General features: G+C 41.1%; 2 protein-coding genes and 1 non-coding gene across 10 annotated transcripts in view; 2 read left to right on the plus strand and 1 right to left on the minus strand.

Annotated features, from left to right (window-relative positions):
- PTCD3 (pentatricopeptide repeat domain 3) overlaps nucleotides 1-12,271 on the plus strand; it is a 28,078-nt gene extending 15,807 nt beyond the window's left edge. Inside the window, exons 10-24 of one of the 2 annotated variants that reach the window (XM_047854145.1) lie at nucleotides 274-361; nucleotides 760-820; nucleotides 1,117-1,202; nucleotides 1,877-2,021; nucleotides 2,940-2,990; nucleotides 4,769-4,858; nucleotides 5,323-5,351; nucleotides 6,308-6,414; nucleotides 7,417-7,495; nucleotides 7,589-7,679; nucleotides 8,556-8,641; nucleotides 9,166-9,314; nucleotides 10,776-10,817; nucleotides 11,218-11,376; nucleotides 11,657-12,271. In XM_047854145.1, coding sequence (XP_047710101.1) covers nucleotides 274-361; nucleotides 760-820; nucleotides 1,117-1,202; nucleotides 1,877-2,021; nucleotides 2,940-2,990; nucleotides 4,769-4,858; nucleotides 5,323-5,351; nucleotides 6,308-6,414; nucleotides 7,417-7,495; nucleotides 7,589-7,679; nucleotides 8,556-8,641; nucleotides 9,166-9,314; nucleotides 10,776-10,817; nucleotides 11,218-11,376; nucleotides 11,657-11,729 — 1,336 coding nt within the window. In that variant the 3' untranslated portion in view covers nucleotides 11,730-12,271. Of the gene's footprint in view, nucleotides 1-273; nucleotides 362-759; nucleotides 821-1,116; nucleotides 1,203-1,876; nucleotides 2,022-2,939; nucleotides 2,991-4,768; nucleotides 4,859-5,322; nucleotides 5,352-6,307; nucleotides 6,415-7,416; nucleotides 7,496-7,588; nucleotides 7,680-8,555; nucleotides 8,642-9,165; nucleotides 9,315-10,775; nucleotides 10,818-11,217; nucleotides 11,377-11,656 lie in introns of those variants that run through there. The other variant, XM_047854146.1, reaches the window with a different exon arrangement.
- LOC125163175 (small nucleolar RNA SNORD94) lies at nucleotides 10,243-10,379 on the plus strand. Its single transcript, XR_007151332.1, has one exon. It is a non-coding gene; the product is annotated as a small nucleolar RNA SNORD94 (small nucleolar RNA).
- A 4,840-nt stretch (nucleotides 12,272-17,111) lies between the features above and the next one.
- IMMT (inner membrane mitochondrial protein) overlaps nucleotides 17,112-21,336 on the minus strand; it is a 41,357-nt gene continuing 37,132 nt past the window's right edge. For all 7 annotated transcript variants that reach the window (XM_047854140.1, XM_047854139.1, XM_047854138.1 and 4 more), the window contains 3 exons: nucleotides 19,916-20,047; nucleotides 19,057-19,186; nucleotides 17,112-18,055 (listed from right to left, as the gene is read on the minus strand). In XM_047854140.1, coding sequence (XP_047710096.1) covers nucleotides 17,442-18,055; nucleotides 19,057-19,186; nucleotides 19,916-20,047 — 876 coding nt within the window. In that variant the 3' untranslated portion in view covers nucleotides 17,112-17,441. The remainder of the gene's footprint in view (nucleotides 18,056-19,056; nucleotides 19,187-19,915; nucleotides 20,048-21,336) is intronic.

Consider the following 21,336-nt stretch of genomic DNA (forward strand, 5'->3'; position numbering starts at 1 on the left):
GGCTTTTTTGTTTAGTGTTGTGAGTATATATTACTTTTTTGTAAAAGTTCTGGTTCTGTCACTTAACCTGCCAAGCCGTGGACAACTTGAGGTTTTGGAGCCTCAGTTTTTCCCATTTTTCAGAATGATAACCATGTCTTTCATGCACGTGGTGGTAAGAATTTTATGTGTATAAAGTGCTTGGCACAGTGCTTGGAACATTGTAAACTCAGTAAATTGTGGTAGCTGTTGGTTTTTCCAGTTTCCCTGGTTGACTATTCTTCCTGTGTCTAGGGCAAAAAACAATGCTGAGAGAATCTTTGCTCTAATGCCAGAGAAAAACTCACATTCCTACTGCACAATGATCCGAGGAATGGTGAAGGTAACATGTATTTATTTCTGTACTATTGTATTTAATTTCCACTAAGTCAGGAATTTTTAGTCTCAGAACTATTGTTCACTGGGCCAGAAAATTTGTTGTCTTGGGAGCTCTCCTGTGCATTGTAGAATGTTTCATACTTCCCTGTTCTCTACCCAGTGCATGTCAGTACTGCATCCTCCCCAGCCCCCAGTTGTGACAACTAGAAGTATCTCCAAGAATTACCAAATGTCACCTGGGAAGCAAAATTGCCAGGCAGTAGAGTATGAACTTCATGAGAACTGAGACTTTGTTTGTTTCGTTTATTACTGTATCCCAAACCCTAAAACAGTAGACATTGCAACTGTTTCTTAAGTAAACAAGTTGGATGATATTTAAGTTTTATCCTTACTGTCTTCCAGCACCGAGCTCTTGTGCAGGCATTAAACTTGTACACTGAATTACTAAACAACAGACTCCATGGTAAGTGTGTTTGGAGAATTTCCCTCCCTCCTTCCTTTTCTTCCCTTAGGAGTCTGTAGATCTTTGAATCCATGAAATTTTTGCATCTTGCCTCAATCATGGGCTCACTTTTAACCTTGTGGTATTGGTGGTAAAAGCAGGAGGAGAGTTCCAGAGAAGGGAGAGAGTGTCTTGTTTTGTGAGCACATGGTAACGAGCCAGGAGCCATATGGGCATTACTGCTTTGCCTTAAACTAAGCTATTTAGGGATAAGTCTTGAACCCAAGTTTTGTTAAGGTGGTTTTCCTGTTTTACAGCTGATGTGTACACCTTCAATGCATTGATTGAGGCAACAGCATTGAGCATGAATGAGAAATTGGAGGACAAATGGAATAAGATACTGGTAAGGGGAAACTGTCATTTTGTCTCCTAATATGCCTAAAGTATCCTTTCCTAGAAATACAGGGGGTAGAGATTGAGCATTTTCATGGCAGATACTGCTCTGCTGGGTACTCAGCGGTTACTTGTTTATGCCCTCCTAGCAACCCTGTAGTTTAAATAACTGTGTCTTATATGTGCGAAGAAAAAGATATTAGACGCAGAGTCGATGGCTAGAATTCACAAACACCTCTGTTGCTTTATTTCTCATAGTATGTAGTTTTTTTTATTACAAACATAATGCATATTTCCTGAAACATTTGTATCTGGTAAGTTTGAAAAAACTTACTTGGGTTGTATTAGGGATAAAAATGTTTTTGTTTTTATACCATACTGTTCATTTAAAAAAGGAAAACAGCCCGGTTCATTCTAGTCTATGCTTTTGCTTTATGAGGCAGGGGGCGAAGACAATTGGACACCTTGATCAAGCGAGGTGCGGTGACTGAATAGAGTGAGTTCTCTAAAAGGCAAAGTCACTGGCCCTGCTAACTAATAGATAATTCTTAAATTAGGAATATATTTATTAAATTACTTTAGATCTAGCCAGAGAATCAAATTATTTTTTAGTGTGTAATACTGGTTTATTGGACAAATTACCTACCCAGGCATAAACAAGACTTAACACTTGGATTTATCTAGGAGCTGCTGAAAGAAATGGCTGCCCAGAAGGTGAAACCAAATCTACAGACATTTAATACCATTCTGAAATGCCTCCGAAGATTTTATTCATTTGGAAGATTGCCAGCCTTACAGACCTTTCGTGAAATGAAAGCCATCGGAATAGGTGAGTATGTGCCCTCATGTCCTCCTCTGGAGACTGGGACGATGCTGACCAGAGATCTTAGATCCAAACAAGCAAAAAAATAGACACTAAACTCTTTTTGCTGTGTGCGTAATATGTTGAGAATTTCCATTCCCCCATTTGGTACATTTAATTACATGTATTTATTAACGGCGGAAGCTCCGTTATCTTCATGTTCTTTATAGCAAACTACAGTATTCTTTTAATATTTTAGGTAGTTTTCTGTGGATTTCTTTACTCTGGGGAGAATTGTTCGCTTAACTAGTTTTAAATCCCATGCACTTGCTAGCATAATTGGGTATTTGAACCCAAATGTACTATTGTATTATGTAGTTTTCAATAAAATTTTTTTAAATTAATTTATTTATTTTGAGAATGGGAGAGCAGAGAGAGAGAATCCCAAGCAGCCTCCATGCTTGCATGCTCCATGCTGTCATCTTGGAGCCCAATGCAGGTTTTGATCTCACAACCTTGAACCTGAGCTGGAATCAAGAGTCAAGACTCTTAACTGACTGAGCCACCTGGGCAACCCTAGTTTTCAGTAATTATGAAAGGTTGCTGGGGACCTGTTCACTTTAGTATGCTTTAGTGCTCTTGAATAAAGAATCCTAGTACAAAGTACATTAGCTATAACATTTTAGTTAATATGTGTCAAGACTTTCTAAAAGTGTTTCTCACTTTAATCAAATGACGCTAATCAAACGTTAACGTTAATCAAATGAGCTAGGAAATATCTTCAGAGGAATAGAAATGCATCTTTTTGTTTGTTTGAAATGCATCACCTTTTATTTAAATACCAAAATCGGTGTGCTTTTAGTTAACTGTGCCTCAGGAAGCTGTATTTTGGATATTTGTGTTTGACTTATTTCTTACTTTTTTCTATCCACCTGGTAATTTGAGAACCCTCACTTGCAACATACCACTATATTATTCAGCTGTTTTATCAACATGGTATGTATGACGTTATACATGGTATGTATTATATTAACTTTTGTAGAAAGTTGACCCAGCTCCTTTATGTTTATGTGATTAATTGTTGTGGGCTACCTTCACTGCATATGGTTTAAGAATAGAGAACTCACAAATTACAGTATCCTATAACCTTAGCAAAAAGTTATTCTTGAAGGAAGTAACCTTGTTTGTTACATAAAACTTGAGCTGGAGGGGAAATGTTATTAGTACATTAAATGTACTAACAGTGTTGATGTGCAATTAAAAATGGTCAGAAGGTGTGTTAGTCTGGAGTTCTTTTGCCTCTGTAGAGCTGTGCTTTCCAGTAAAATAGCCAGTAGCCACACTTGTTTATTTCATTAAAATTAAGATTCCTTTCTTGCATTAGTACTAGGTAGCCCCATGTGACTGCTGGCTCCTGTATTCAATGATGCAGCAAGAGAACATGTCCGTTTTTACGGGGAGTTGTTGGCCATTGCTGTTCCATACCTGAGTTGAAATTTTACCTGTCGTCTCCCAGCTATGCCAGAAGGGCCTGGATACCTATCCTGATAAATGCTGTCAGGCTGTGATGATTAAGTAAACTGTGCACAGGGTCTTGTACTGGAAGGCACATAATAGGCCATCACAGGCTGTGGGTTCTCGTTTGCCCCGCCCCAACTTGAGAAAGAACCCCTGGGTTCAGAAATGACCATTCCAGTCTTTCTCTCCTGAGATGGACTTTATAAAACAACAGAGGAAAACTTGATTGTGTTTTGGTGGGCTAATTTTACAAGATCCACACTACCTGTGGGGAAGATTTTTATCTTTTAGGGTGAGAGGAGGAGTAATTGACTTTATCTTGGAAATAGGTAGTTTCCACAATAATCGTATCTTCTAAAATTTTACTCAACCTTGGCGACACTGTAGTGAAACTAGTATTTCTGACCCCAGACCCTGTCGGATTTGTCTGTACCATCACACATCACTTGGGGTTCAGTTGCTAACCAGAGTCTGTGGTGGAACACCTGGGAACAGAGGGGCAGACACAGGGGAAGGGGGCCAGCTTGTCTTACACGTATGTAAACTGGCTACTTGCAGGAATAATTTTTCGATGTTTGTTCAAAGGAGAAAGCCTAAAAAATTAAAGGATACATATAAAATTATTATGTAACCAATAAAATGATTTGGAATGCTAGCAAATGGAAACATGCTCGAGGAAATTGTAGAAATGCACCTGTACCACCATTAAAACTACATATTCACTTGTGTGTGGATAAGGTAGGGAACAGATTTGGATGAATAGTGGGATATGTTTGGGAATTGTGTAGATGCGTTTTCTGACCTATTAGTACCACTCAGTTCATGTGATTGTAAAAGGATTGCCTATGTCCGTTATTTCTACTGTTGTTTCTTGGCTTTTTCATCTTGATTATACTTAAAAGCACAAATGATTACTGGCAAAAAAAAAAAAACATGTTTGTTTTTCTAAGTAGGCAGTCTTGGTGAGGTTGTGTGTTTCCCGTTTCAGTGAAAGTCAAGTTTGAGACAAGACTGAGGAGGAAGGGAAAGTCTCCGCTGGGAGCACATAGACAAAGACCTGTGACTGTCCCAGATCGGAGAGTTGCACCCTGTACTGTGAACCTCTTCTTTAGCAAGCACGTGCCCCTGCCAGCTGTACACCGTGCCATGTGCTGGGGCAGAGGAGCAAGTGTGGCCCTTTGTGCCAGGTGCTGTGTGGTTGCTAGTGGTACAGAAGGAGAGTACTAATAAGACCTGTGTGCTTTTGTATTCTGCAGAAAACCCTTCAAAAGGATCATCCCTCATAATCTACGATATCATGAATGAATTAAAAGGAAAGAAATTTTCCCCGAAGGACCCAGATGACGGTATGCACAGAATCGCTTGTGTGAGACAGCCTATTTTCTTGTCAGTGATTTAGAGGCCTTGTGATGAGGACAGAGTTTAATTTAAAGTGTGTTTATTTATTTTGGGGGGGAGGCAGAGAGAGAGAGAGAAAGAGAGACTCCCAAGTAGGCATCACACTGTCAGTGAGGAGCCCAGTGCTGGGCTCAGACTCAGCATCATGACTGAGCCAGTCTGACACTTAACCATCTGAGCCCCCCATGCGTCCCAGAGGACAGGTTTAACTTAGCTTAGTTACCTTACGGGTGGTTATTCTGAGGAAGCCAAAACGTGTGGCACGTTGCTGTATACTTCCCCCTATGGTTTTTGTTTCTTCAGGTTTAACTTACACATTGACAGTTGGGTCACTAGGGTTTTTATTAATGCTGCTCACTTAAAAATATATTTTATCCATTGTAACCAAGACTTTGTGAACTTTGATTTTCAGATATGTTTTTTCAGTCAGCCATGAGAGCTGTAAGTACCGCTTCTTATTTTTTGCTTTCCCTTATCCACTTCTTAAATTCATCTGTAACTGGGGTTGGAAGGTGAGGGGGAGGGGCTTTTCCCTGGCTATTTTCACTTCCTGAGTTTTCTGTTTATGTCTTAGATTCTGATTTTTTTCTTCTTAAATTCTATACTAACTCACATAGCACCTCTACCCTTTGTTGTATACATTGTTTTTTTTTTCACACTTCTGTTCAGATAAGGTTTCAGGGTATTTCATATTTTCCTATTGATGGCCTTTTAAATTGATGTCGGTTGTTTTGAATTCTGGTTTTTCATTTTATGCTAATCAGCGGATGTGGATTAGCACATCCTGTTCCCTAAGGATAATGCTTTCTAAAAGTTTAGTGTGTATCCTTGCAGGTTTTTTCGTTAGGTGTTTTGGAGTTACTTCATGGGTTTTTTGCAAATACAGTGATGCTGGAGTGAGCACTCCATCTGTTTTTATGCACATGATCAAGTGTTTTCATAGGATTGATTTCTAAAGGTGTAATCACTAGACAAAATCATTTTGTGAGGCGCCTGGGTAGCTCCTTCAGTTAAGCATCTGACTCCTGGTTTTGACTTAGGTCATGATCTCACAGTTTGTGAGAATGAGCCCCGTGTTGGGCTGTGCACTGATAGCTCAGAGCCTGCTTGGGATTCTTATTCTCCCTCTCTCTGCCTCTTCCCTTTTTGCATAATAATATTGTATGTATATGTGTATATGCTATATAATATATGAACGTTAAAAAAATTTTTAACTTTCATGGAATTGGGGAGTCTGCTTTCATTTTTTCCCTTCAGTCTTACAACTCATTTGCTGTCAACCAGTAATAAATTGAATCAGCATAAATATTTCCATAAGTAACTACACTTTTTAATGTAATGAGCCACTATTTGGTTGATAAATCTCAGAGTGATGCTTACTGCTTGCAAATTTTCAGTGCTCAGTTCTCAGAGATCTAGAACTTGCTTACCAAGTACATGGCCTTTTAAACACCGGAGACAACTGGAAATTCATTGGACCAGATCACCGGCGTAATTTCTATTAGTAAGTGTGTTAGAAATGTATCCCTTTGGGGGCGCCTGGGTGGCGCAGTCGGTTAAGCATCCGACTTCAGCCAGGTCACGATCTCGCGGTCCGTGAGTTCGAGCCCCGCGTCGGGCTCTGGGCTGATGGCTCAGAGCCTGGAGCCTGTTTCCGATTCTGTGTCTCCCTCTCTCTCTGCCCCTCCCCCGTTCATGCTCTGTCTCTCTCTGTCCCAAAAATAAATAAACGTTGAAGGAAAAAAAAAAAAAAAAAAGATATCCCTTTGCATTATTGGAGCCTCTTTAAAAAGCAACCATCAGTCATTTCTGCAAGTAGGAGACTCTTGGTAGCCCTCCTATGTCATGTCTGCAGGCAGCATGCCCCTAACTTAATGGTACATGTTAATTGAGCACTTGGAAATTGAAGCAGTGGTAAAACTGATTTGCCAGACTGAGATGTCTGGTGTGGATCTTTTAGGATATTTTTCTTTGTAACGCTTCAAACCCATGTGTCTTTTTCCTCCATGGCCTGTTTTATGTTTTTGAATATCTGGCAGGGTAGGTCCCTAAACATTTCAGCGCAGCCTCTTGTTTAAAGATGAAGATACAGAGATGAAGCCCAAAGAGACTCCTTAAAGGAGTTTGACTTCAGGTAGATAAAAACAAGAACTGAAGGAGGCAGCCTGTTAATAGTTGTGTGGTGATTGTCTTCTGTGTGTCCCATCTCCTTGCTTCACACTGCGTGCTTTGAAAGTGAATGTGGCAGACCACTCCCTGGGAGCTGAGCACGCTGAGGAGGCAGTCATGAATGGCTAGTTGTGCAGAAGAAGGTGTTGATCAGGAAGTCCAGAAAGCATAGTTAGCACCCCCTGGCTCAAGTATTGTCCCATGTAACTTGAAATTGTTTGTTACTTACAAGTTGTTTTTAAATTCTGTGTAAGATGTCATCACGTAACAATGCTGTAATTTAATCTTCTGCTGTTAACACTCTGAGACTAAAACACACCTTTTCTCACCATTACAGCTCCAAGTTCTTCAGTTTGCTTTGTCTAATGGAACAAATTGATGTCACTTTGAAGTGGTATAAGGACCTGATACCTTCAGTAAGATGATTCATTACTTATCACTATGTATGTGCTTGTGGGTATCTTTGCTGGTTAATACTTTAAAAATACATTTGTATTTCTCTTAATCAGGTATTCTTTCCCCGTTCCCAAACGTTGATAGATCTTCTCCAAGCACTGGATGTGGCCAACCGGCTAGAAGTGATTCCTCAGATTTGGAAAGGTTGGTTTCAGCTTGTATGTCCAGGCCCATCTCATTTCATCATCCTACATTTTGATTAACAAACGTGTTAATATTGTTAGGGACGGAAACTTCTATTTGTCACTAAATTGAATATATATGTAAGTTGAAGTCTGCTTCATGGTCCACTGGCTCATGTTGCACTGCACGAGTAAAAATGTACTGAAAGTGACTTAAATCCATTCCTTTGTGACAGGAATGGTAGAGCTGTGCATTTGTTGTGTGACATGACGGAAGATCATCGCTGATTACATGGCACGCCCTAGATTGAAATTCAGGTCCACAAACGTAATCCACAAAGCCTAGGTTCTGTGTTACTCCTCTGTATCATGCTGCATCGTTGTGACTCAGTTGTTAAGAAGCCACTTGAATTTCTAAGAAGTAGGCATGGTTGTGGGTTTCTGTGTATAAATTGGCTGCAGAAGATGCTGTGTGTGTCCTCTGTTAGGGGACTGTGATTGCAGCATGAGTTCCTGTCAGCTTCAAGTTTCCATGTCCGAACACTGAGACTAGAGCCCTGCCCTACTTCACAGGATTGCTTAAGTGGTTGTTACCTGTTATAAAATATCACTGATCACCAAGGGCTGTAAAAAAAAAAGTGTCTTATATCACACGGAGTTGGTAGCTGCTCAAGAGTAGTGCATATGCTGTGGTTCACACTTGACTTGGGAGCAGGTTACTGGCTTCCACTGCTCCTTCTGTTCTTACCATGAATTATCCTAGTGGTGTCCTGGCGGAAAGAGTGTCAGCAACTTTTTTTTACCCACCAAAAACTACAACGGTGGACAAAGGTCTGCCAAAGAGTTTTGGTATTATATGACAGTAATCACTTCTCATTGTGTTCCTTTCTGTTTCCAGACAGTAAAGAATATGGTCACAGTTTTCGCAATGCCCTGAAAGAAGAGATTCTGATGCTCATGGCAAGGGATCGGCACCCACCAGAGGTAGGGTATGTCCAAATTCAAGTTAGTTTACAGTATTCAGGTGTGTACTGACCAGTATGTTCTCAGAGGACCCTGTAAATGTAATTTCCTTGGTCTCATCTAGGGAAACCTGGAGAGTTCTGCCACCTAAACCCAGATTTAAAGTCTACATCTAAACATACCCAACCATTAGCAGAATCTCTTCTAAAGTCATCTCATTTCTCTGGTCCAAAGTAAACAACATGAAAATAGTTTCTTTCTGCCCTGACAATAGCTTTTTTTTTTTTTTTTTTTTTTTTAAGTTTCTCTCTGAAAAGAAAACACATGTTCTTTTTGAAAGATGTGGCCAATTTGCAAATTATTTACCCCAGAGCAGGGCAGGGTGCGTTCTTTTTTCTTCACTTTGTTACTTGTGTACCATACATGTGATGTGGTCCAGTGGTAAAATGGATTGCTCAAAAATGTTAATGCTTCAGTGGAGTCTCCTGAACTTAGATTCTCATAAAACCAGTTAGGCAATTCTGCTGATTCTTAGAGCCTCTCAGCTTCAGGTGGCGTTTGCTGACTGTGCTGCCGACATCAGATCTACTTATGAGAGCCAAGATGCCAGGCAGACTGCTCCTGATTGGCCAGCCAACCCTCTGAACTATATAGCTGTCCTCTTTTTAAGGGGAGGGAGGACCCAGGAAGCCTGGTGAGTACAATACCAAAAGCATAAGAAGCCATTTGTACTTGGATCTCAGAGAACATTTGCCCTGGTCACTAGAGTTTTTCTCATCTGTATGATGTGTAATCAGAAGACAAATGAGTTTTCTACATACTGTGTTTTCTCTGGGAACTGCAAATACCAACTGAAAAGGGAACTTTAGGAAGAAGACCAGTATAAGTGTATACAGTGTATTTAAGAAAGGACATGGTTTAATGGGCTAATTTTCTCGTTCTGACCTGTTTTCTGTATCCACGGGCAAGTAAGTCACTTGTCTGTTCACTTAAATAGAGTGATCAAAGAATATTTTTGAAAACGTTTTAGGCATTTGGTTTATCCAAGTGTTTCACTTGGGTGTAGTGGCCCTACCTCCCTGCTTAAAATGCAGGTTGTGCATTTGGACTTTAGGAAACTGGAATTTATAAACATGGCCTTAACTAGAACCATCTTTGGTCTGTGTCACTTCTGTGTGTTCATCAGCACTTCATTCACATACTCATTTTTAGTATTTGTGGATGGAAACTTTACATGAGTTCCTTTTTCCAAAAGCAGAGAAGTCAACAAAAGAATACTTTGTAGGAGTGGTCATAGTTAGGTGGTGTTGCTACATTTTGTTCTGGAGAGATGTATATTCTAACAGTAAGTGGAGTATTCCACAGTAAGTAATGTGTATTCTAACAGTAAGTGGAGTACATGTGTATGGCTTTTTCAACACGGGAGAGTAACTTAATTTGAACATAGGATTGCCAGCCCAAAATGTGGCCGTTCACTATGTTCAGGAAAAGCTGGTGAAGGAAGGCTTTACTGCCTACACTGGTCTTGGGAGTGTAAATCACACACGCGGCCTACTACACTGCTAGTGACCGAAACATTTGGTGCTCAAGTTTGTCAACTCAGGTTGACACTCGTTACGAATCAGGCTATGATGATTGGCGCAGGGGTACGGACCTCAGCTGAGTCATGGGAGCTGAATGTATGTGTTTCTCCTTTGTCCTGCATGTGGCAGGATGCTGGTGAGCACTTACAGGAGACAGATGCCTCAATCTGAGCCTGCTCTTCACAACATAATTCTAGGACACTGATCTCATTCTGGATTTTAAGAGAGGAAAGAGATCATTCTCTCTTGCATCCTTCTCTTCCAACTGCCCACGGGATGTATTCCTTCCCTGGGTGGACTGGAGTGATCCTCTAGAAGAGGAGAGACCCCAGCAATTCTGAACACTGGCAGATCACATTTGCCTGGGAAACTTGACATGTACATATATGAAGTTTGGAGGAGGGAGTTGAAGCACCCAAGGTGATTTTGATGTGAAGACAGGGCTGGGAGCGAGCAGAACTCACAGACATATGTCTTCAGGGGCTAGCACTGGGAGGAGAAGAGCTATGGTCATCTGATCGCCATGTGTTCTACTTGCATTTATAATCTTGCTCCTGTCTCCTCTTGAATAGGAAAATGTTGGGGCTTTTCAGGAAGCATAATAAGATCCCTGGGTAAGTTGAAGTTAACAGGCCTGCCTGGGTACATCCTAGAATTAACTGCAGGGTCTTAACTCTTACCATGGGGTAATTGGAATTTTTTCACCTGCCTCAGCATTCTGATAGACAAGAAAATGCACAATTGCTCCCACCATCTAGGGCATCCTGAAACAAGCACTGTTTTTAATCTGTGCTCAGTGATTGTAACACACTGGCAAGACACCGAATAGATCCTCAATGATGGCATACTGGACCAATGTTCATGATCCCTTTGGCTCTTTAGACTTCATGTAACTTTACCTCCAGAACTACTGTTGAGGATTTCATGACTCAACTTTATAAAATGGTAGATTTTGCACATAAATCTTTGAGGGGTTTCGTTGGGGAGTGTTGACATTTTGCCTTTCTTTTACAGAAATGAGTTGCTGGATGAGTTTATGGACAGTGCAAAAGCATCCAACAACCCTGCCCAGGCCATCGAGATAGTGAAGTTGGCCAGTGCCTTCAGCTTGCCTGTCTGTGAAGGCCTCGCCCAGAGAGTGATGGCTGACTTTGCAATCACCCAGGAACAAAAGTAAGTCCTGCACCAATACCATAAAGGAAAGTGATACAGACCAGACTGTTTGTCCATCTACCCGTTCACTGCTTATAGCTTTCTGCCTCCTGAATTTTCTTCTTTGCAAAGTCAGTGTGTGTTAAACTTAGCTGCTATTTTATTTGTCATAGGAGTCAGAGGCCTATAGATGTGGCTCTTGGAACCTTTTCCCTTGTCCTTATAGTTGAATGCAGCTGCAGAGTCCCTCTCCCCCAAGACTGAATTGCAGTTGTAACCTTCCAGTTTATTTTCCTCACAGAGAAGCCCTGGGAGACCTAACTTCACTGACCAGTGACAGTGACAGCGACAGTGACATCGGTGAAGGCAAATGAAAGTGGGCAAATCCGCAGCTGTGACCTAGCATAGCTGAACTGACCATATTGTAAAGAGAGTACGGATGGTGAACTTTGAATAACAATCAATACAACATGGATGGCCTGATTTAAATTCCTAATTTGATACTTACTATACCACCCATTCAAGGTTTACTACCACTTAAACGAAAGCATCACTACCATTTTCGTTTCTTCGGACACATTGTGAGGACACAGTTCCTGGTTTCAGCGCAAGCTCTGTGTCCCTGCAGTGTTTGTCAGCCAACTTGACACTGTTCTCCAGTGTGGTTCGCCCTCCCCAGGTGTGGACTTGGCCTCCGTTGGCTGATGCTGTGATGTTGGTGCTCCCTCAGTCTTAGAGGACGTGTCTGAAGGTGGTTTGCGTACGTATTACCATTGATACTGGGTCGGTATCCCAAGATCAGGGATACAAAGAGATGCAAAATCGTGCATCTTCGAAACGATTAAACAATGGCAAAGGGCTGCACAAATGGGGAGATGAAGGCTGTAAATAAACTTCAGTAATGTATTTGCACGTATTTCCATTACTTTTACATGGCTTTTATTTTCCCCCAGCCATAGGACTTGCACAAGAGTGCTTCATCTCCCTTTCTTCCCTGTGTGCTGGCACCTTTAGTTGGGCTCTACTCAGAGTCATCGAAAGTGAGGACTTGTGATGAAAAAGGACTGAAATGAAGGTTTTCTTGATGTGATTGTATTGCTGGTGATTATTGCTGGTCACAAACCTCTACTTCTAGCATTTGTCTCACCACTGGGACTTTGAAACAGTATCAGAAGCAGCCAGGACCCTCGTTTGCAAAAGCATCCTTATCTTCACCAGGGCTGCTTCCACAGGCTGCTTTGCTCATACCTGGTCCCAGATTTACTGAGGGATCCCATGAGTTCCCCACTGATGAACAGCCTCATCCTTACCCTGCCAGAGTTGGCACTGATGGGCTACAATATTGTGTGTGTATAGGTGTGTTCCCAGCTCCATTCTGCATCCTCTCTAGCCTGGACCTACTCCTGCATTCTCAGAAACCCAAGCATGGTTTCATGTGTTCTCCTAGAATGTTCAGTTTAAGACATCTAATTGAGGGACAACGAAGGCAGGGGAATGACACAGATTAGCTACTTAAGCATTTATGTGCATTGTCCCATTAGACTCTTGATAAACCAAGGCAAATGAACAAAAGGACAATTAAAGCAGATTAGCCTTTGATCTTGGTTTACAACTTCAAGGGAGACCTGGCTTCCTGGAAGCTTCTGTTAACTCCTTCCCATCTCACCTACAAATGCCTCGCTCTCTGCATGGCCAAATGCTCACTCATCGCAATCCTTATAAATGTGGTACTTCTCCCCTTGCCAGGCCCCAACTGAATCCTCAGCATAGTGCTTGGCAGCTAGAGTTGGTGGGACAGAGTCCCATCTGGACTGATGTCATCTGAATTTGTAATGGATTTCAGTGTACTTCAGTGGTTTTAATTGCTTCAGACTTTCAGAAAATTAGGCCTATAGGATTGGTATCCATTTTTAAAAGAAAATTTTTTAATGTTTATTTTTGAAAGAGAGCATGAGCAGAGAAGGGGCAGAGAAAGACGGAGACACAGAATTTGAAGTAGGCTCCAGGCTCTGAGCTGTCAGCACAGAGCCCAGTGTGGGACTCAAACTCACGAGCTATGAGATTATGCCCTGAGCCAGTCAGACGCTTATCCAACTGAGCCACTCAGGTGCCCCTCCATTCTCTCATTTTTAGATGTTTATTCACACACTAGTGAAATATTAGCCTCTAATATTAAAAGATGTTTCCCCATGCTGAAGTAAATAACCTAGCAATTTTTGCTTTTGGTCCTGGCTCTCCATTTCAACTTGCAGTCTGTTCTTCCTTATGATTGTCTCTACACTTGTAATACAACTCAAGTACTGCATTCCTAAAAGGCATTGAGTAAAATGAGTAGTGTCTTGGTCACATGCTACAACTCATTTTTAAGACCACTCTTCTAGGTCTTAACATTTCCCTGATGTTGACATTTTATACAGGAAAAATTATAACCTAAAATTCAATTCAACATTTTAAACAAAATGGTATGAGATGTAAGATTTGGGTTATAAATCAATCCAGTGAAGACCAGAACCAAGTTTTAAAAAGCGCTGGATCATTAGCGGCATATAAAGCAACCAAGTTGGTCAGAAAACAGCCTTTTGGAAATTGGGAACTGAGGACAGTTTAACTTTTTCAGTAACCTAACAAAAACAGGAGAAACCAAAACATCAGAACTAGGATCAAGACCCATGGAATGGCAAGGGTCAAAGGAGGAGTCCTGTTACCTGTGAATAAACTTGTCCGCTTTGCCTCGTATCACCAATGTGTGCAGACTAGAAATGCAGATTAGGGGTTCAAAACATCTGAAGACTAGCGATAAGATGTACTCTTATGTTGGTTTTAAAACTGCAGGGTTTGATTTTGTGGTGATTAGAATGCTGAAATGGATTAGAAAATCACAGTACACCACTGCAGTAGAGTTGTTTTGTGATAAATTTTACAGTGCAGTAGAAATGTGTAGATACACATGTAGAAGTCTATCTGGTCATGGTGGAAATTATTTTCCTGCTGGTAATAAAGTTTAAAAACATTGAAATGGGATATTTCTGAGATAGCCGTCAGTAGGAGCAAGGAAGTTCAGGGCAAGTTTATAGACTCCTTTAGATCAGGTCTTTAGAGGCAGAGTGGCAACTTACCAAAGGAAAGTTTTTGATTTGGTTGATGAGAGGCAATGTGTTAATAGAATGGCCAAAATATGAGGTGCACAGGGTCTGGGTAGTGAAGGAATGTCCAGCCAGGCCCAGGAAGCAGCCTAACTGTAAAAACGCTGTCCATCTGATCCACACAGCTATGGACTTAGACAATTTGGGACTACTACAGATCAAGCCCAAGAATTTACAGAGCTCAGCAGGATTTCAACCTCTTAAACCAAGAATGTCCAAGAGGAATCAAGGTCTTGATAGAATTTATTCCCAGGGAAACCTAAACTTTGCCACCAGTGACAGTGGGATTTGTTCTTACAACAATGGCACTTCTCCGCTGGCTCTTGCTTCATAACCCCTCCAGAACTCCTTCCTCTTCCTAAAGATCTGGGGCAGTGTCCATACAGCTAGCTTGAACTTAGAAGGCAGTAAAACCACATCACCTACCCATACGCAATTGGTAGAGTGGCCAAGTAAACCTCTTTCTCTCCATCCCCCATCCATTCTTAGGTTCTCCTGCGGACCTCAGGACCCCTAAATGCATCAGGGGGGCCAAACCAGGGAAGCTGAGCTTTGGTTCGGGGGAAATGGTGACCACTGGACCTGATGAAGAGTGATTTGCCTGATAATCCTTTTTGTTTCCCATTTATGTATAGCTCAAATTATCTGTTCTTCTGCACTGAGTTCAAGCAAGTTACTTTAAAACTGATGGGACAACTCATTTGGGACTTGGAGGCTGCTTTTTTCCAGAACCTGTTAAGAGAGCAGAGGATTTATATTAATGCTAAGCAATAGACCATGTGCCTTAAAAAGATGGTCTAAAACTGCATTTTAATTTGTTACGTTATTTTGAAACTAAAAAACAATTTTAAAGCAAAGACCAGAGTTTTAATATACCTGGAGAAAGGAGTTTAAAATGCTGAGGGATGCTATCCTATCACACTCAAGAGGGAGGCAATAAGGTAACCCAATATAAGGCTAAAAATTGATAATGGAAGACAAATAATGATTTGCTTCACATGATCAAGTCCAAAGTGGCAGAGATTTAGAGTTTAAATGAAACATGCTAAAGTGAGTGGCCCTGCCCTCTACCCAGGGCTATATCCACCTTCTCCCAATCTTGTTCCTTTGGATTCTACCTCCTTGAAGAACTGAGAACCCAAGTAAAGGCCCTTTACACTTGAAGCATTGCCGAGTCTTACTAGGCACAAGAAGAAAATCCAGGCCAGGCCAAGAGTCCCCTTTCAACATACTGTTTTCCAATATGCAGTGGAGGTAAGGAGGTTTGCTAATGGAACTACTAAAATTTGAAAGCCAGTGGTCTTATTTTGATTTGCAGACCTAAAATAAACCAATCAGTATTCCTAGGAGTTCAGATAATCCCATCTGATGAGAGTTATTTCTGGGCTCCTAGAGAAATTTAGATTTCCTTGTAATTGGTAGTATTTTACCTACTGTATAAATTACAAACACCTTTACTATGACAAACAGGTAAGTCAGCTTTACAAGTTAATGTATTTTGCAATTTCATGCCATTCCAAAGGGGAAGGCAGGCTGAATTTGAGAACAGCCTCATTATCCTCTGGTAAAAATCAGCTCACCGTAACTGCAGAAATTAAGAATCTACTTAGGAGGAACATAATGAATAGCATTATCAACCAAGGCCAAAATGGGACCAAAATACCCGCAAACCAAAGGGCAAATGCCATGCAAATTTAATGTAACAATCCAAATTCAGGGTCTGGCGTTCACCCGCAGAAATATAAAAATTCATCTCTCCTTCCTCCTCTATGATTTGCAGATACTTTGCTCAGATAAAAGTGCCTCCTCAGTCTGTGAACACATAAACCCCAACAAAAAATAATTACAAAAAAATTTTTGACAGTGTTGTCAAGGAATAAAAAATCAAAAGGTAGGGGTTGATGTTTACCCAGTATGGCAGTCGTCTTAAGCTTCAGAGATGTGAACTAAAAGTTCTCTGGGTTTTATGGCAATACGGTTTAAATATACCACAAAATTATTCAATCCCTTTTAAGATTCCAGACTCACCACCCCCACTTCAAAGAAGACATATTCAGTCCAAGTACCAGAAAGGAACAAGGTCAATTACCAGTGTTTCAGAACTGAGAGCTGTGACCTGTTTTGAGGACTGCTGAAATTAATTTGTGAGTAGAAAAGAAACTGACTTATTAACAGGAAACAGACCAGAAAACAGTACATCACCTGTAGAAAGGGGCTAATAAGCAGTGGTTTGAAAAGTGTTTCATGTACACACACGGGTGTGTATATATTGGGTCCCAAGAGAAAAAACTTTTTCTTGTAGCAACTTAAAAGTTTCAGGTACATACTATTTCTGGTGCCTTGTAATCACCAGAATGCCATGTCTCCCATTGTAAATATATTGGCATTTTGGCTTGTACGTCAGTCTTGAGTTTGACCAAACTTGAGTTTGAGTAGGACTCAGTTCACCAGAACCTTCAAAGCCAAAAACAGACCTTACAGTTTTGGAACCCAATTCATGGCCTGGAAACTGAGTGCCCAGGACTTCCTACTTCTGTTGCCGCTTCTCCAAATTTAAGTTTTCTGCACATACAACAAACTAGAAATGGCACTTCTTGAAAAGGGATAAGCTACTCAGTTTTCATCTTTTTGTTTTATTCAGTTTGCTCCAAGGGCAAAATCAATAGTAATAGGGATCACAAACATTATTTTTGAATGGCTCAAAAGCCTGATCAGTAAAACCTGAAAAACGGAAAATGTTACACAAGTTGCAAAGAAATTACTCCTGGAGTTCACTGACATGATAGCAAGTGGAAATAATATAAATGCAACAGGTGTTAACATTTAGAACAGTACTTATAACCTGCTCCTTTCTAGACAATTCTGGGACCCTGTTGCAAACCCTTCATATATCGCTGATTCCCATTCACGTAAAATAAGACTTTACAAAACTCTTCCTAGACCTTACTCTTGCTGCACTTGAGTGGTTCCTATTCCTACGGCGCTGGCGTATGCTGTCAGGATTTCCACTATCTGTTTGGTTTCTAGGGTCATTCGGGCCTCCTTCAGCCAGTCCTGGGCCACTCGTCGGGACTCCCCTTTCAGCTGGTTGACAAACTTTGCTGCCAGCTCCAGATCACCATGCTCAATGCAATAGGAGGCATAGGACAGTAACTTAAATGTGTTTATGTCCTCAGGGCAGAGCTCCGCTGGTGGCTTCAGTTGCTGAGGTGGGAATAACAGCAAGGACTGCAAGTAGGAGAGGAAGTACTGGTATAAGCTATTTCTGGTTTCATCAATCATTGCTACCCTTCGGGCCAGTTTTTGAACAGCATAGAAACGGACTCTAAGGGTCTCTTCGCTGTACACCCCACGGGTCAGGGACTCTGGAGGGATAGCTGCAGTTAAAGCTTGGGCAAATTCACTATCAGAACAGTTGACTCTGATGGCCTCAACTGCACTACCCAGTGGAACAGTGGGCAGGTCTGCAGACGCAGTCTTCATGCTGTACTTTAATGCCTCCACCGAGAGCCACAGTTGGTGGGCTTTTCTGGCCTCCTCCTCAGCAACTGCATGACCTACAAAGAAAAAACAGGCAAAGAAACACATTTTTCTCTCCATCTGACTAAATGTCCTTCCCATACCTGCAGAGAACTGATGTAAATGTACCTGCACCCTCAACAGGCTAAATCCACACGGTAAATGATAGGGCCAGAGAGAGCCTTTTCCAACCCCACCTGACACTTATTTCTGGCATGTTCTTTCCGAGGAAGTCAGCCTCTTCATGAGGCAACATGGTAAACCTAACTTTTTAGTCAAGCCATGGAGAAAACTGGAAGGATGTATGTGCACAAGCACGAGAGTGTCTTTCCCCTCTTACTGTGACATCCAGAAAAACACACAGTATCTGATTCAAGGATAATTATTTTAGAATGTTTGAGGAAAAAAACATTTAAATTAGGCTAAGACTTATGCTAAGGCCATCAGAAACTTCCTGCAAAGAATGGAAGACTTCGAGTAAACTTAATGGACTACGTGATCTTGAATCTTGCAACTTCCTAGGTATTTATTTTTATACTTATCTGACAAAAATGGCTCTATAACACCCCCCAAAAAAACCCATTTTATCAACATTCTGTTAGAACATTTCCCTTTCAGTGTGCCACGCTGAAGCCTCAGAATAACTACTGTCCGTTTGGTGGGTGGAATCAGCAAATAACCACTTCCAGACAGGGCTGGACAGCAAGCGTGGGGATACGCTGACCTTTTGCTCCACTCAGGGCACATAAGACATAACCAAAGTGTGCTGGGTAACCTGCCTCATAAACGGCGATCTCCAGTCTGACACACACACGGTAAATCTTCAAGTATTTAGATTTAATTTTTAGATTCTTTTTAATTTCCTCTCATAAACACCCTATGCTCCAAACTTACCAAATCTGGGCTAATTTTCTCAGAAATGAATAAAATTTAATAGAATGACTTCACAGCATCTTTATGTCCTAATGCTGACGCATGTAACCCATTGTCCTAACAAAGAAGTTGGACTGAATAAAATGTAAGAGGCCCATGTACTCACTCTGAACAGCCTGTTCGATTCCTCTTAGTCTAGCATAGGCAGTGTTTATATCCAGAGTAAAGTTGTCAACTTGCTCTTGACTGAGGCGACGAAACTGTAATTCCTGTTCAGCGAGTTTCTCAGACAGGTCCTGAAATAAAACATAAACAGTGTACAGGAGAAAGTGATGCTACTTCAGTGCATGTCAGTCACTGGAACCGTAAAGTCTACCACCAAATGCTACTTCCAAAAGCAAAGAGGGCCTTTAAAAATCTCAAAACATTTCTCATGAAACTCCTATATTATGTGTAAGATTTCAAAAATTTCCTAAAACTCATAGTTGATGTATGTAATTCCCTACAAATTTACTGACAGAACTTTGTATCAGAGGAAGTAGACCAGGAGAAGAAAGCAAGTAAAAACTGAGAAAATACTAACTTTAGAAAGTAAAGTAACTGCACTGCCCCCCAATGTAATAGATTTGCTGTGATTTCCAAACTTAACCTCTCTGGGAAGTTTCCTCAGAAATAAACATCTGAGTGCTGCTACATAACCCACAGGAGATTGTGGAAATAAAGCAGGAGATCTGTGTGTCAAGTATTATCTGCATTTTTGAAACTCACTGTGCCAACCCTCCCTAAAACTTGAAGGCTCCAAATGACTAGGACATAGATATAAAACACATCTGATCAATTACACACAGGTACATCTTTATGTAAAAAGGAGCAGTGTTGCAAAATACAAAAGCCCCACTGCACGAAGGCTGGGTACCATTCGCATTCTTTCCCCATTCTTCCATATCCTCAGAGGGAAGGACACACAGAGGACATGAAGAGGAGAGGAGGCTGAAGGGAGCTGATGCGCTGTAACAAGTCCCCACCTGTTCATATTCATATTTGAGTTCCTGTTCTTGTACCCTAAGGACATCGCGTAAGTGATCAGTGTGGGCAGCAGCCTGTCGGCGAAGCTGGGTTCTCATTTCATTCTCCATGGCATCTCTGACTTCCTCTACCTGTGAAACCACAAGAATGATTACTTCTCGTTTCTCCACATTTGCTCTTAGAAAAAAAAGACTAGTAGCAATGATGATGGCAGCTTCCATGCCCTGAACCTCTACAATGTACCAAGCGTGCGGCTAACGTCCCTGACTTCTCTGACGTCGATCAGAGCTGAATGCTGGAAGGGGACTCACTCAGCTATGGCAAAAATCAGATTCCAAACAGGTGTCTTTCTGCCCCAAAATGTGTTTCTCCCAACTGATCAAGCTGCCTCTTATGCAAGGTAAACACTGTCATTTCCTGAATCACACACTCCTTTAAGGATTAACAAATCCTCAAAGTTTTTTTGGAAAAAATAACTACAAAGACTTGGGATCAAACACAGCTTCATCACAATAATTGCGGAATTCATCTTCTCAAGTGTCCATTTTTTCATCTAGGAATAATGCCTAGAGTGAAGTATTAAGAAAATTAATAAATTGATTAATATCTGGTACTTACTCTACAATTTCTCCTAAACAAAGAACACTGCTCTGAAACTGCTTACTTTACTATGAATTTAGATTCACAAGAGAGCCCAGATCAAAACAAAAATATGAAAAGCCTATCATGTCTTGCCTAACAATTGGCCATATTACAAATTATTTAGTACTGACTACCTGGAATTCATAACTTACTTTTTCCTAGACACAACATTAAGTAAATCCAATCAGTGCATAGATATTTATAAAGTGCCAACCCTGTGCCAGGCAGTGCCTACTATATCCTTGGATACGATGGTGCTCAAGACACACAAACTTTTTGTTCTCCTACAATGTACATTTCAATGAAGCAATCAGACAGTAATAAGTAAACAAAATGGACATCTCAGACTGTGATACGTCTTTTTGAAAAATAAGGCAGTATGAGAAAAAGTAATACAGAGACTCTACACTGAAGAAATAGAAGAAGCCTTGCTGACAGCGTGACATCCAAGCTTAGAACTAAGTGACAGGATTTAAACTTCCAAGTCACAGGACTAGATAAGAGCACTTGGAGATAGTTTAGATGGATAAAAGGTTTCAGAACCAAGGCCAGCACATGCCAATATTGGGGAAGCTGAGCAAAGAAGGGGTCCAAGCAATGGCCAACAAGGTGGGAGAAAGGCCAGGAGCTTGTGGTATCCTAACAGACTAGGGAAGAAAGCACTTCACAGAGGAAGCAGTGCTCAACTGTGCAGCTGAGAGGACAGAGAGGGAGGATGGGTACCTAGGTTCCCGAATCAACCCGCAGACACCTATCTAACACATGATGTACCCAGACA

Source organism: Prionailurus viverrinus, chromosome A3 (assembly GCF_022837055.1).
Source record: "Prionailurus viverrinus isolate Anna chromosome A3, UM_Priviv_1.0, whole genome shotgun sequence".
NCBI classification, from domain to species: domain Eukaryota; kingdom Metazoa; phylum Chordata; class Mammalia; order Carnivora; family Felidae; genus Prionailurus; species Prionailurus viverrinus.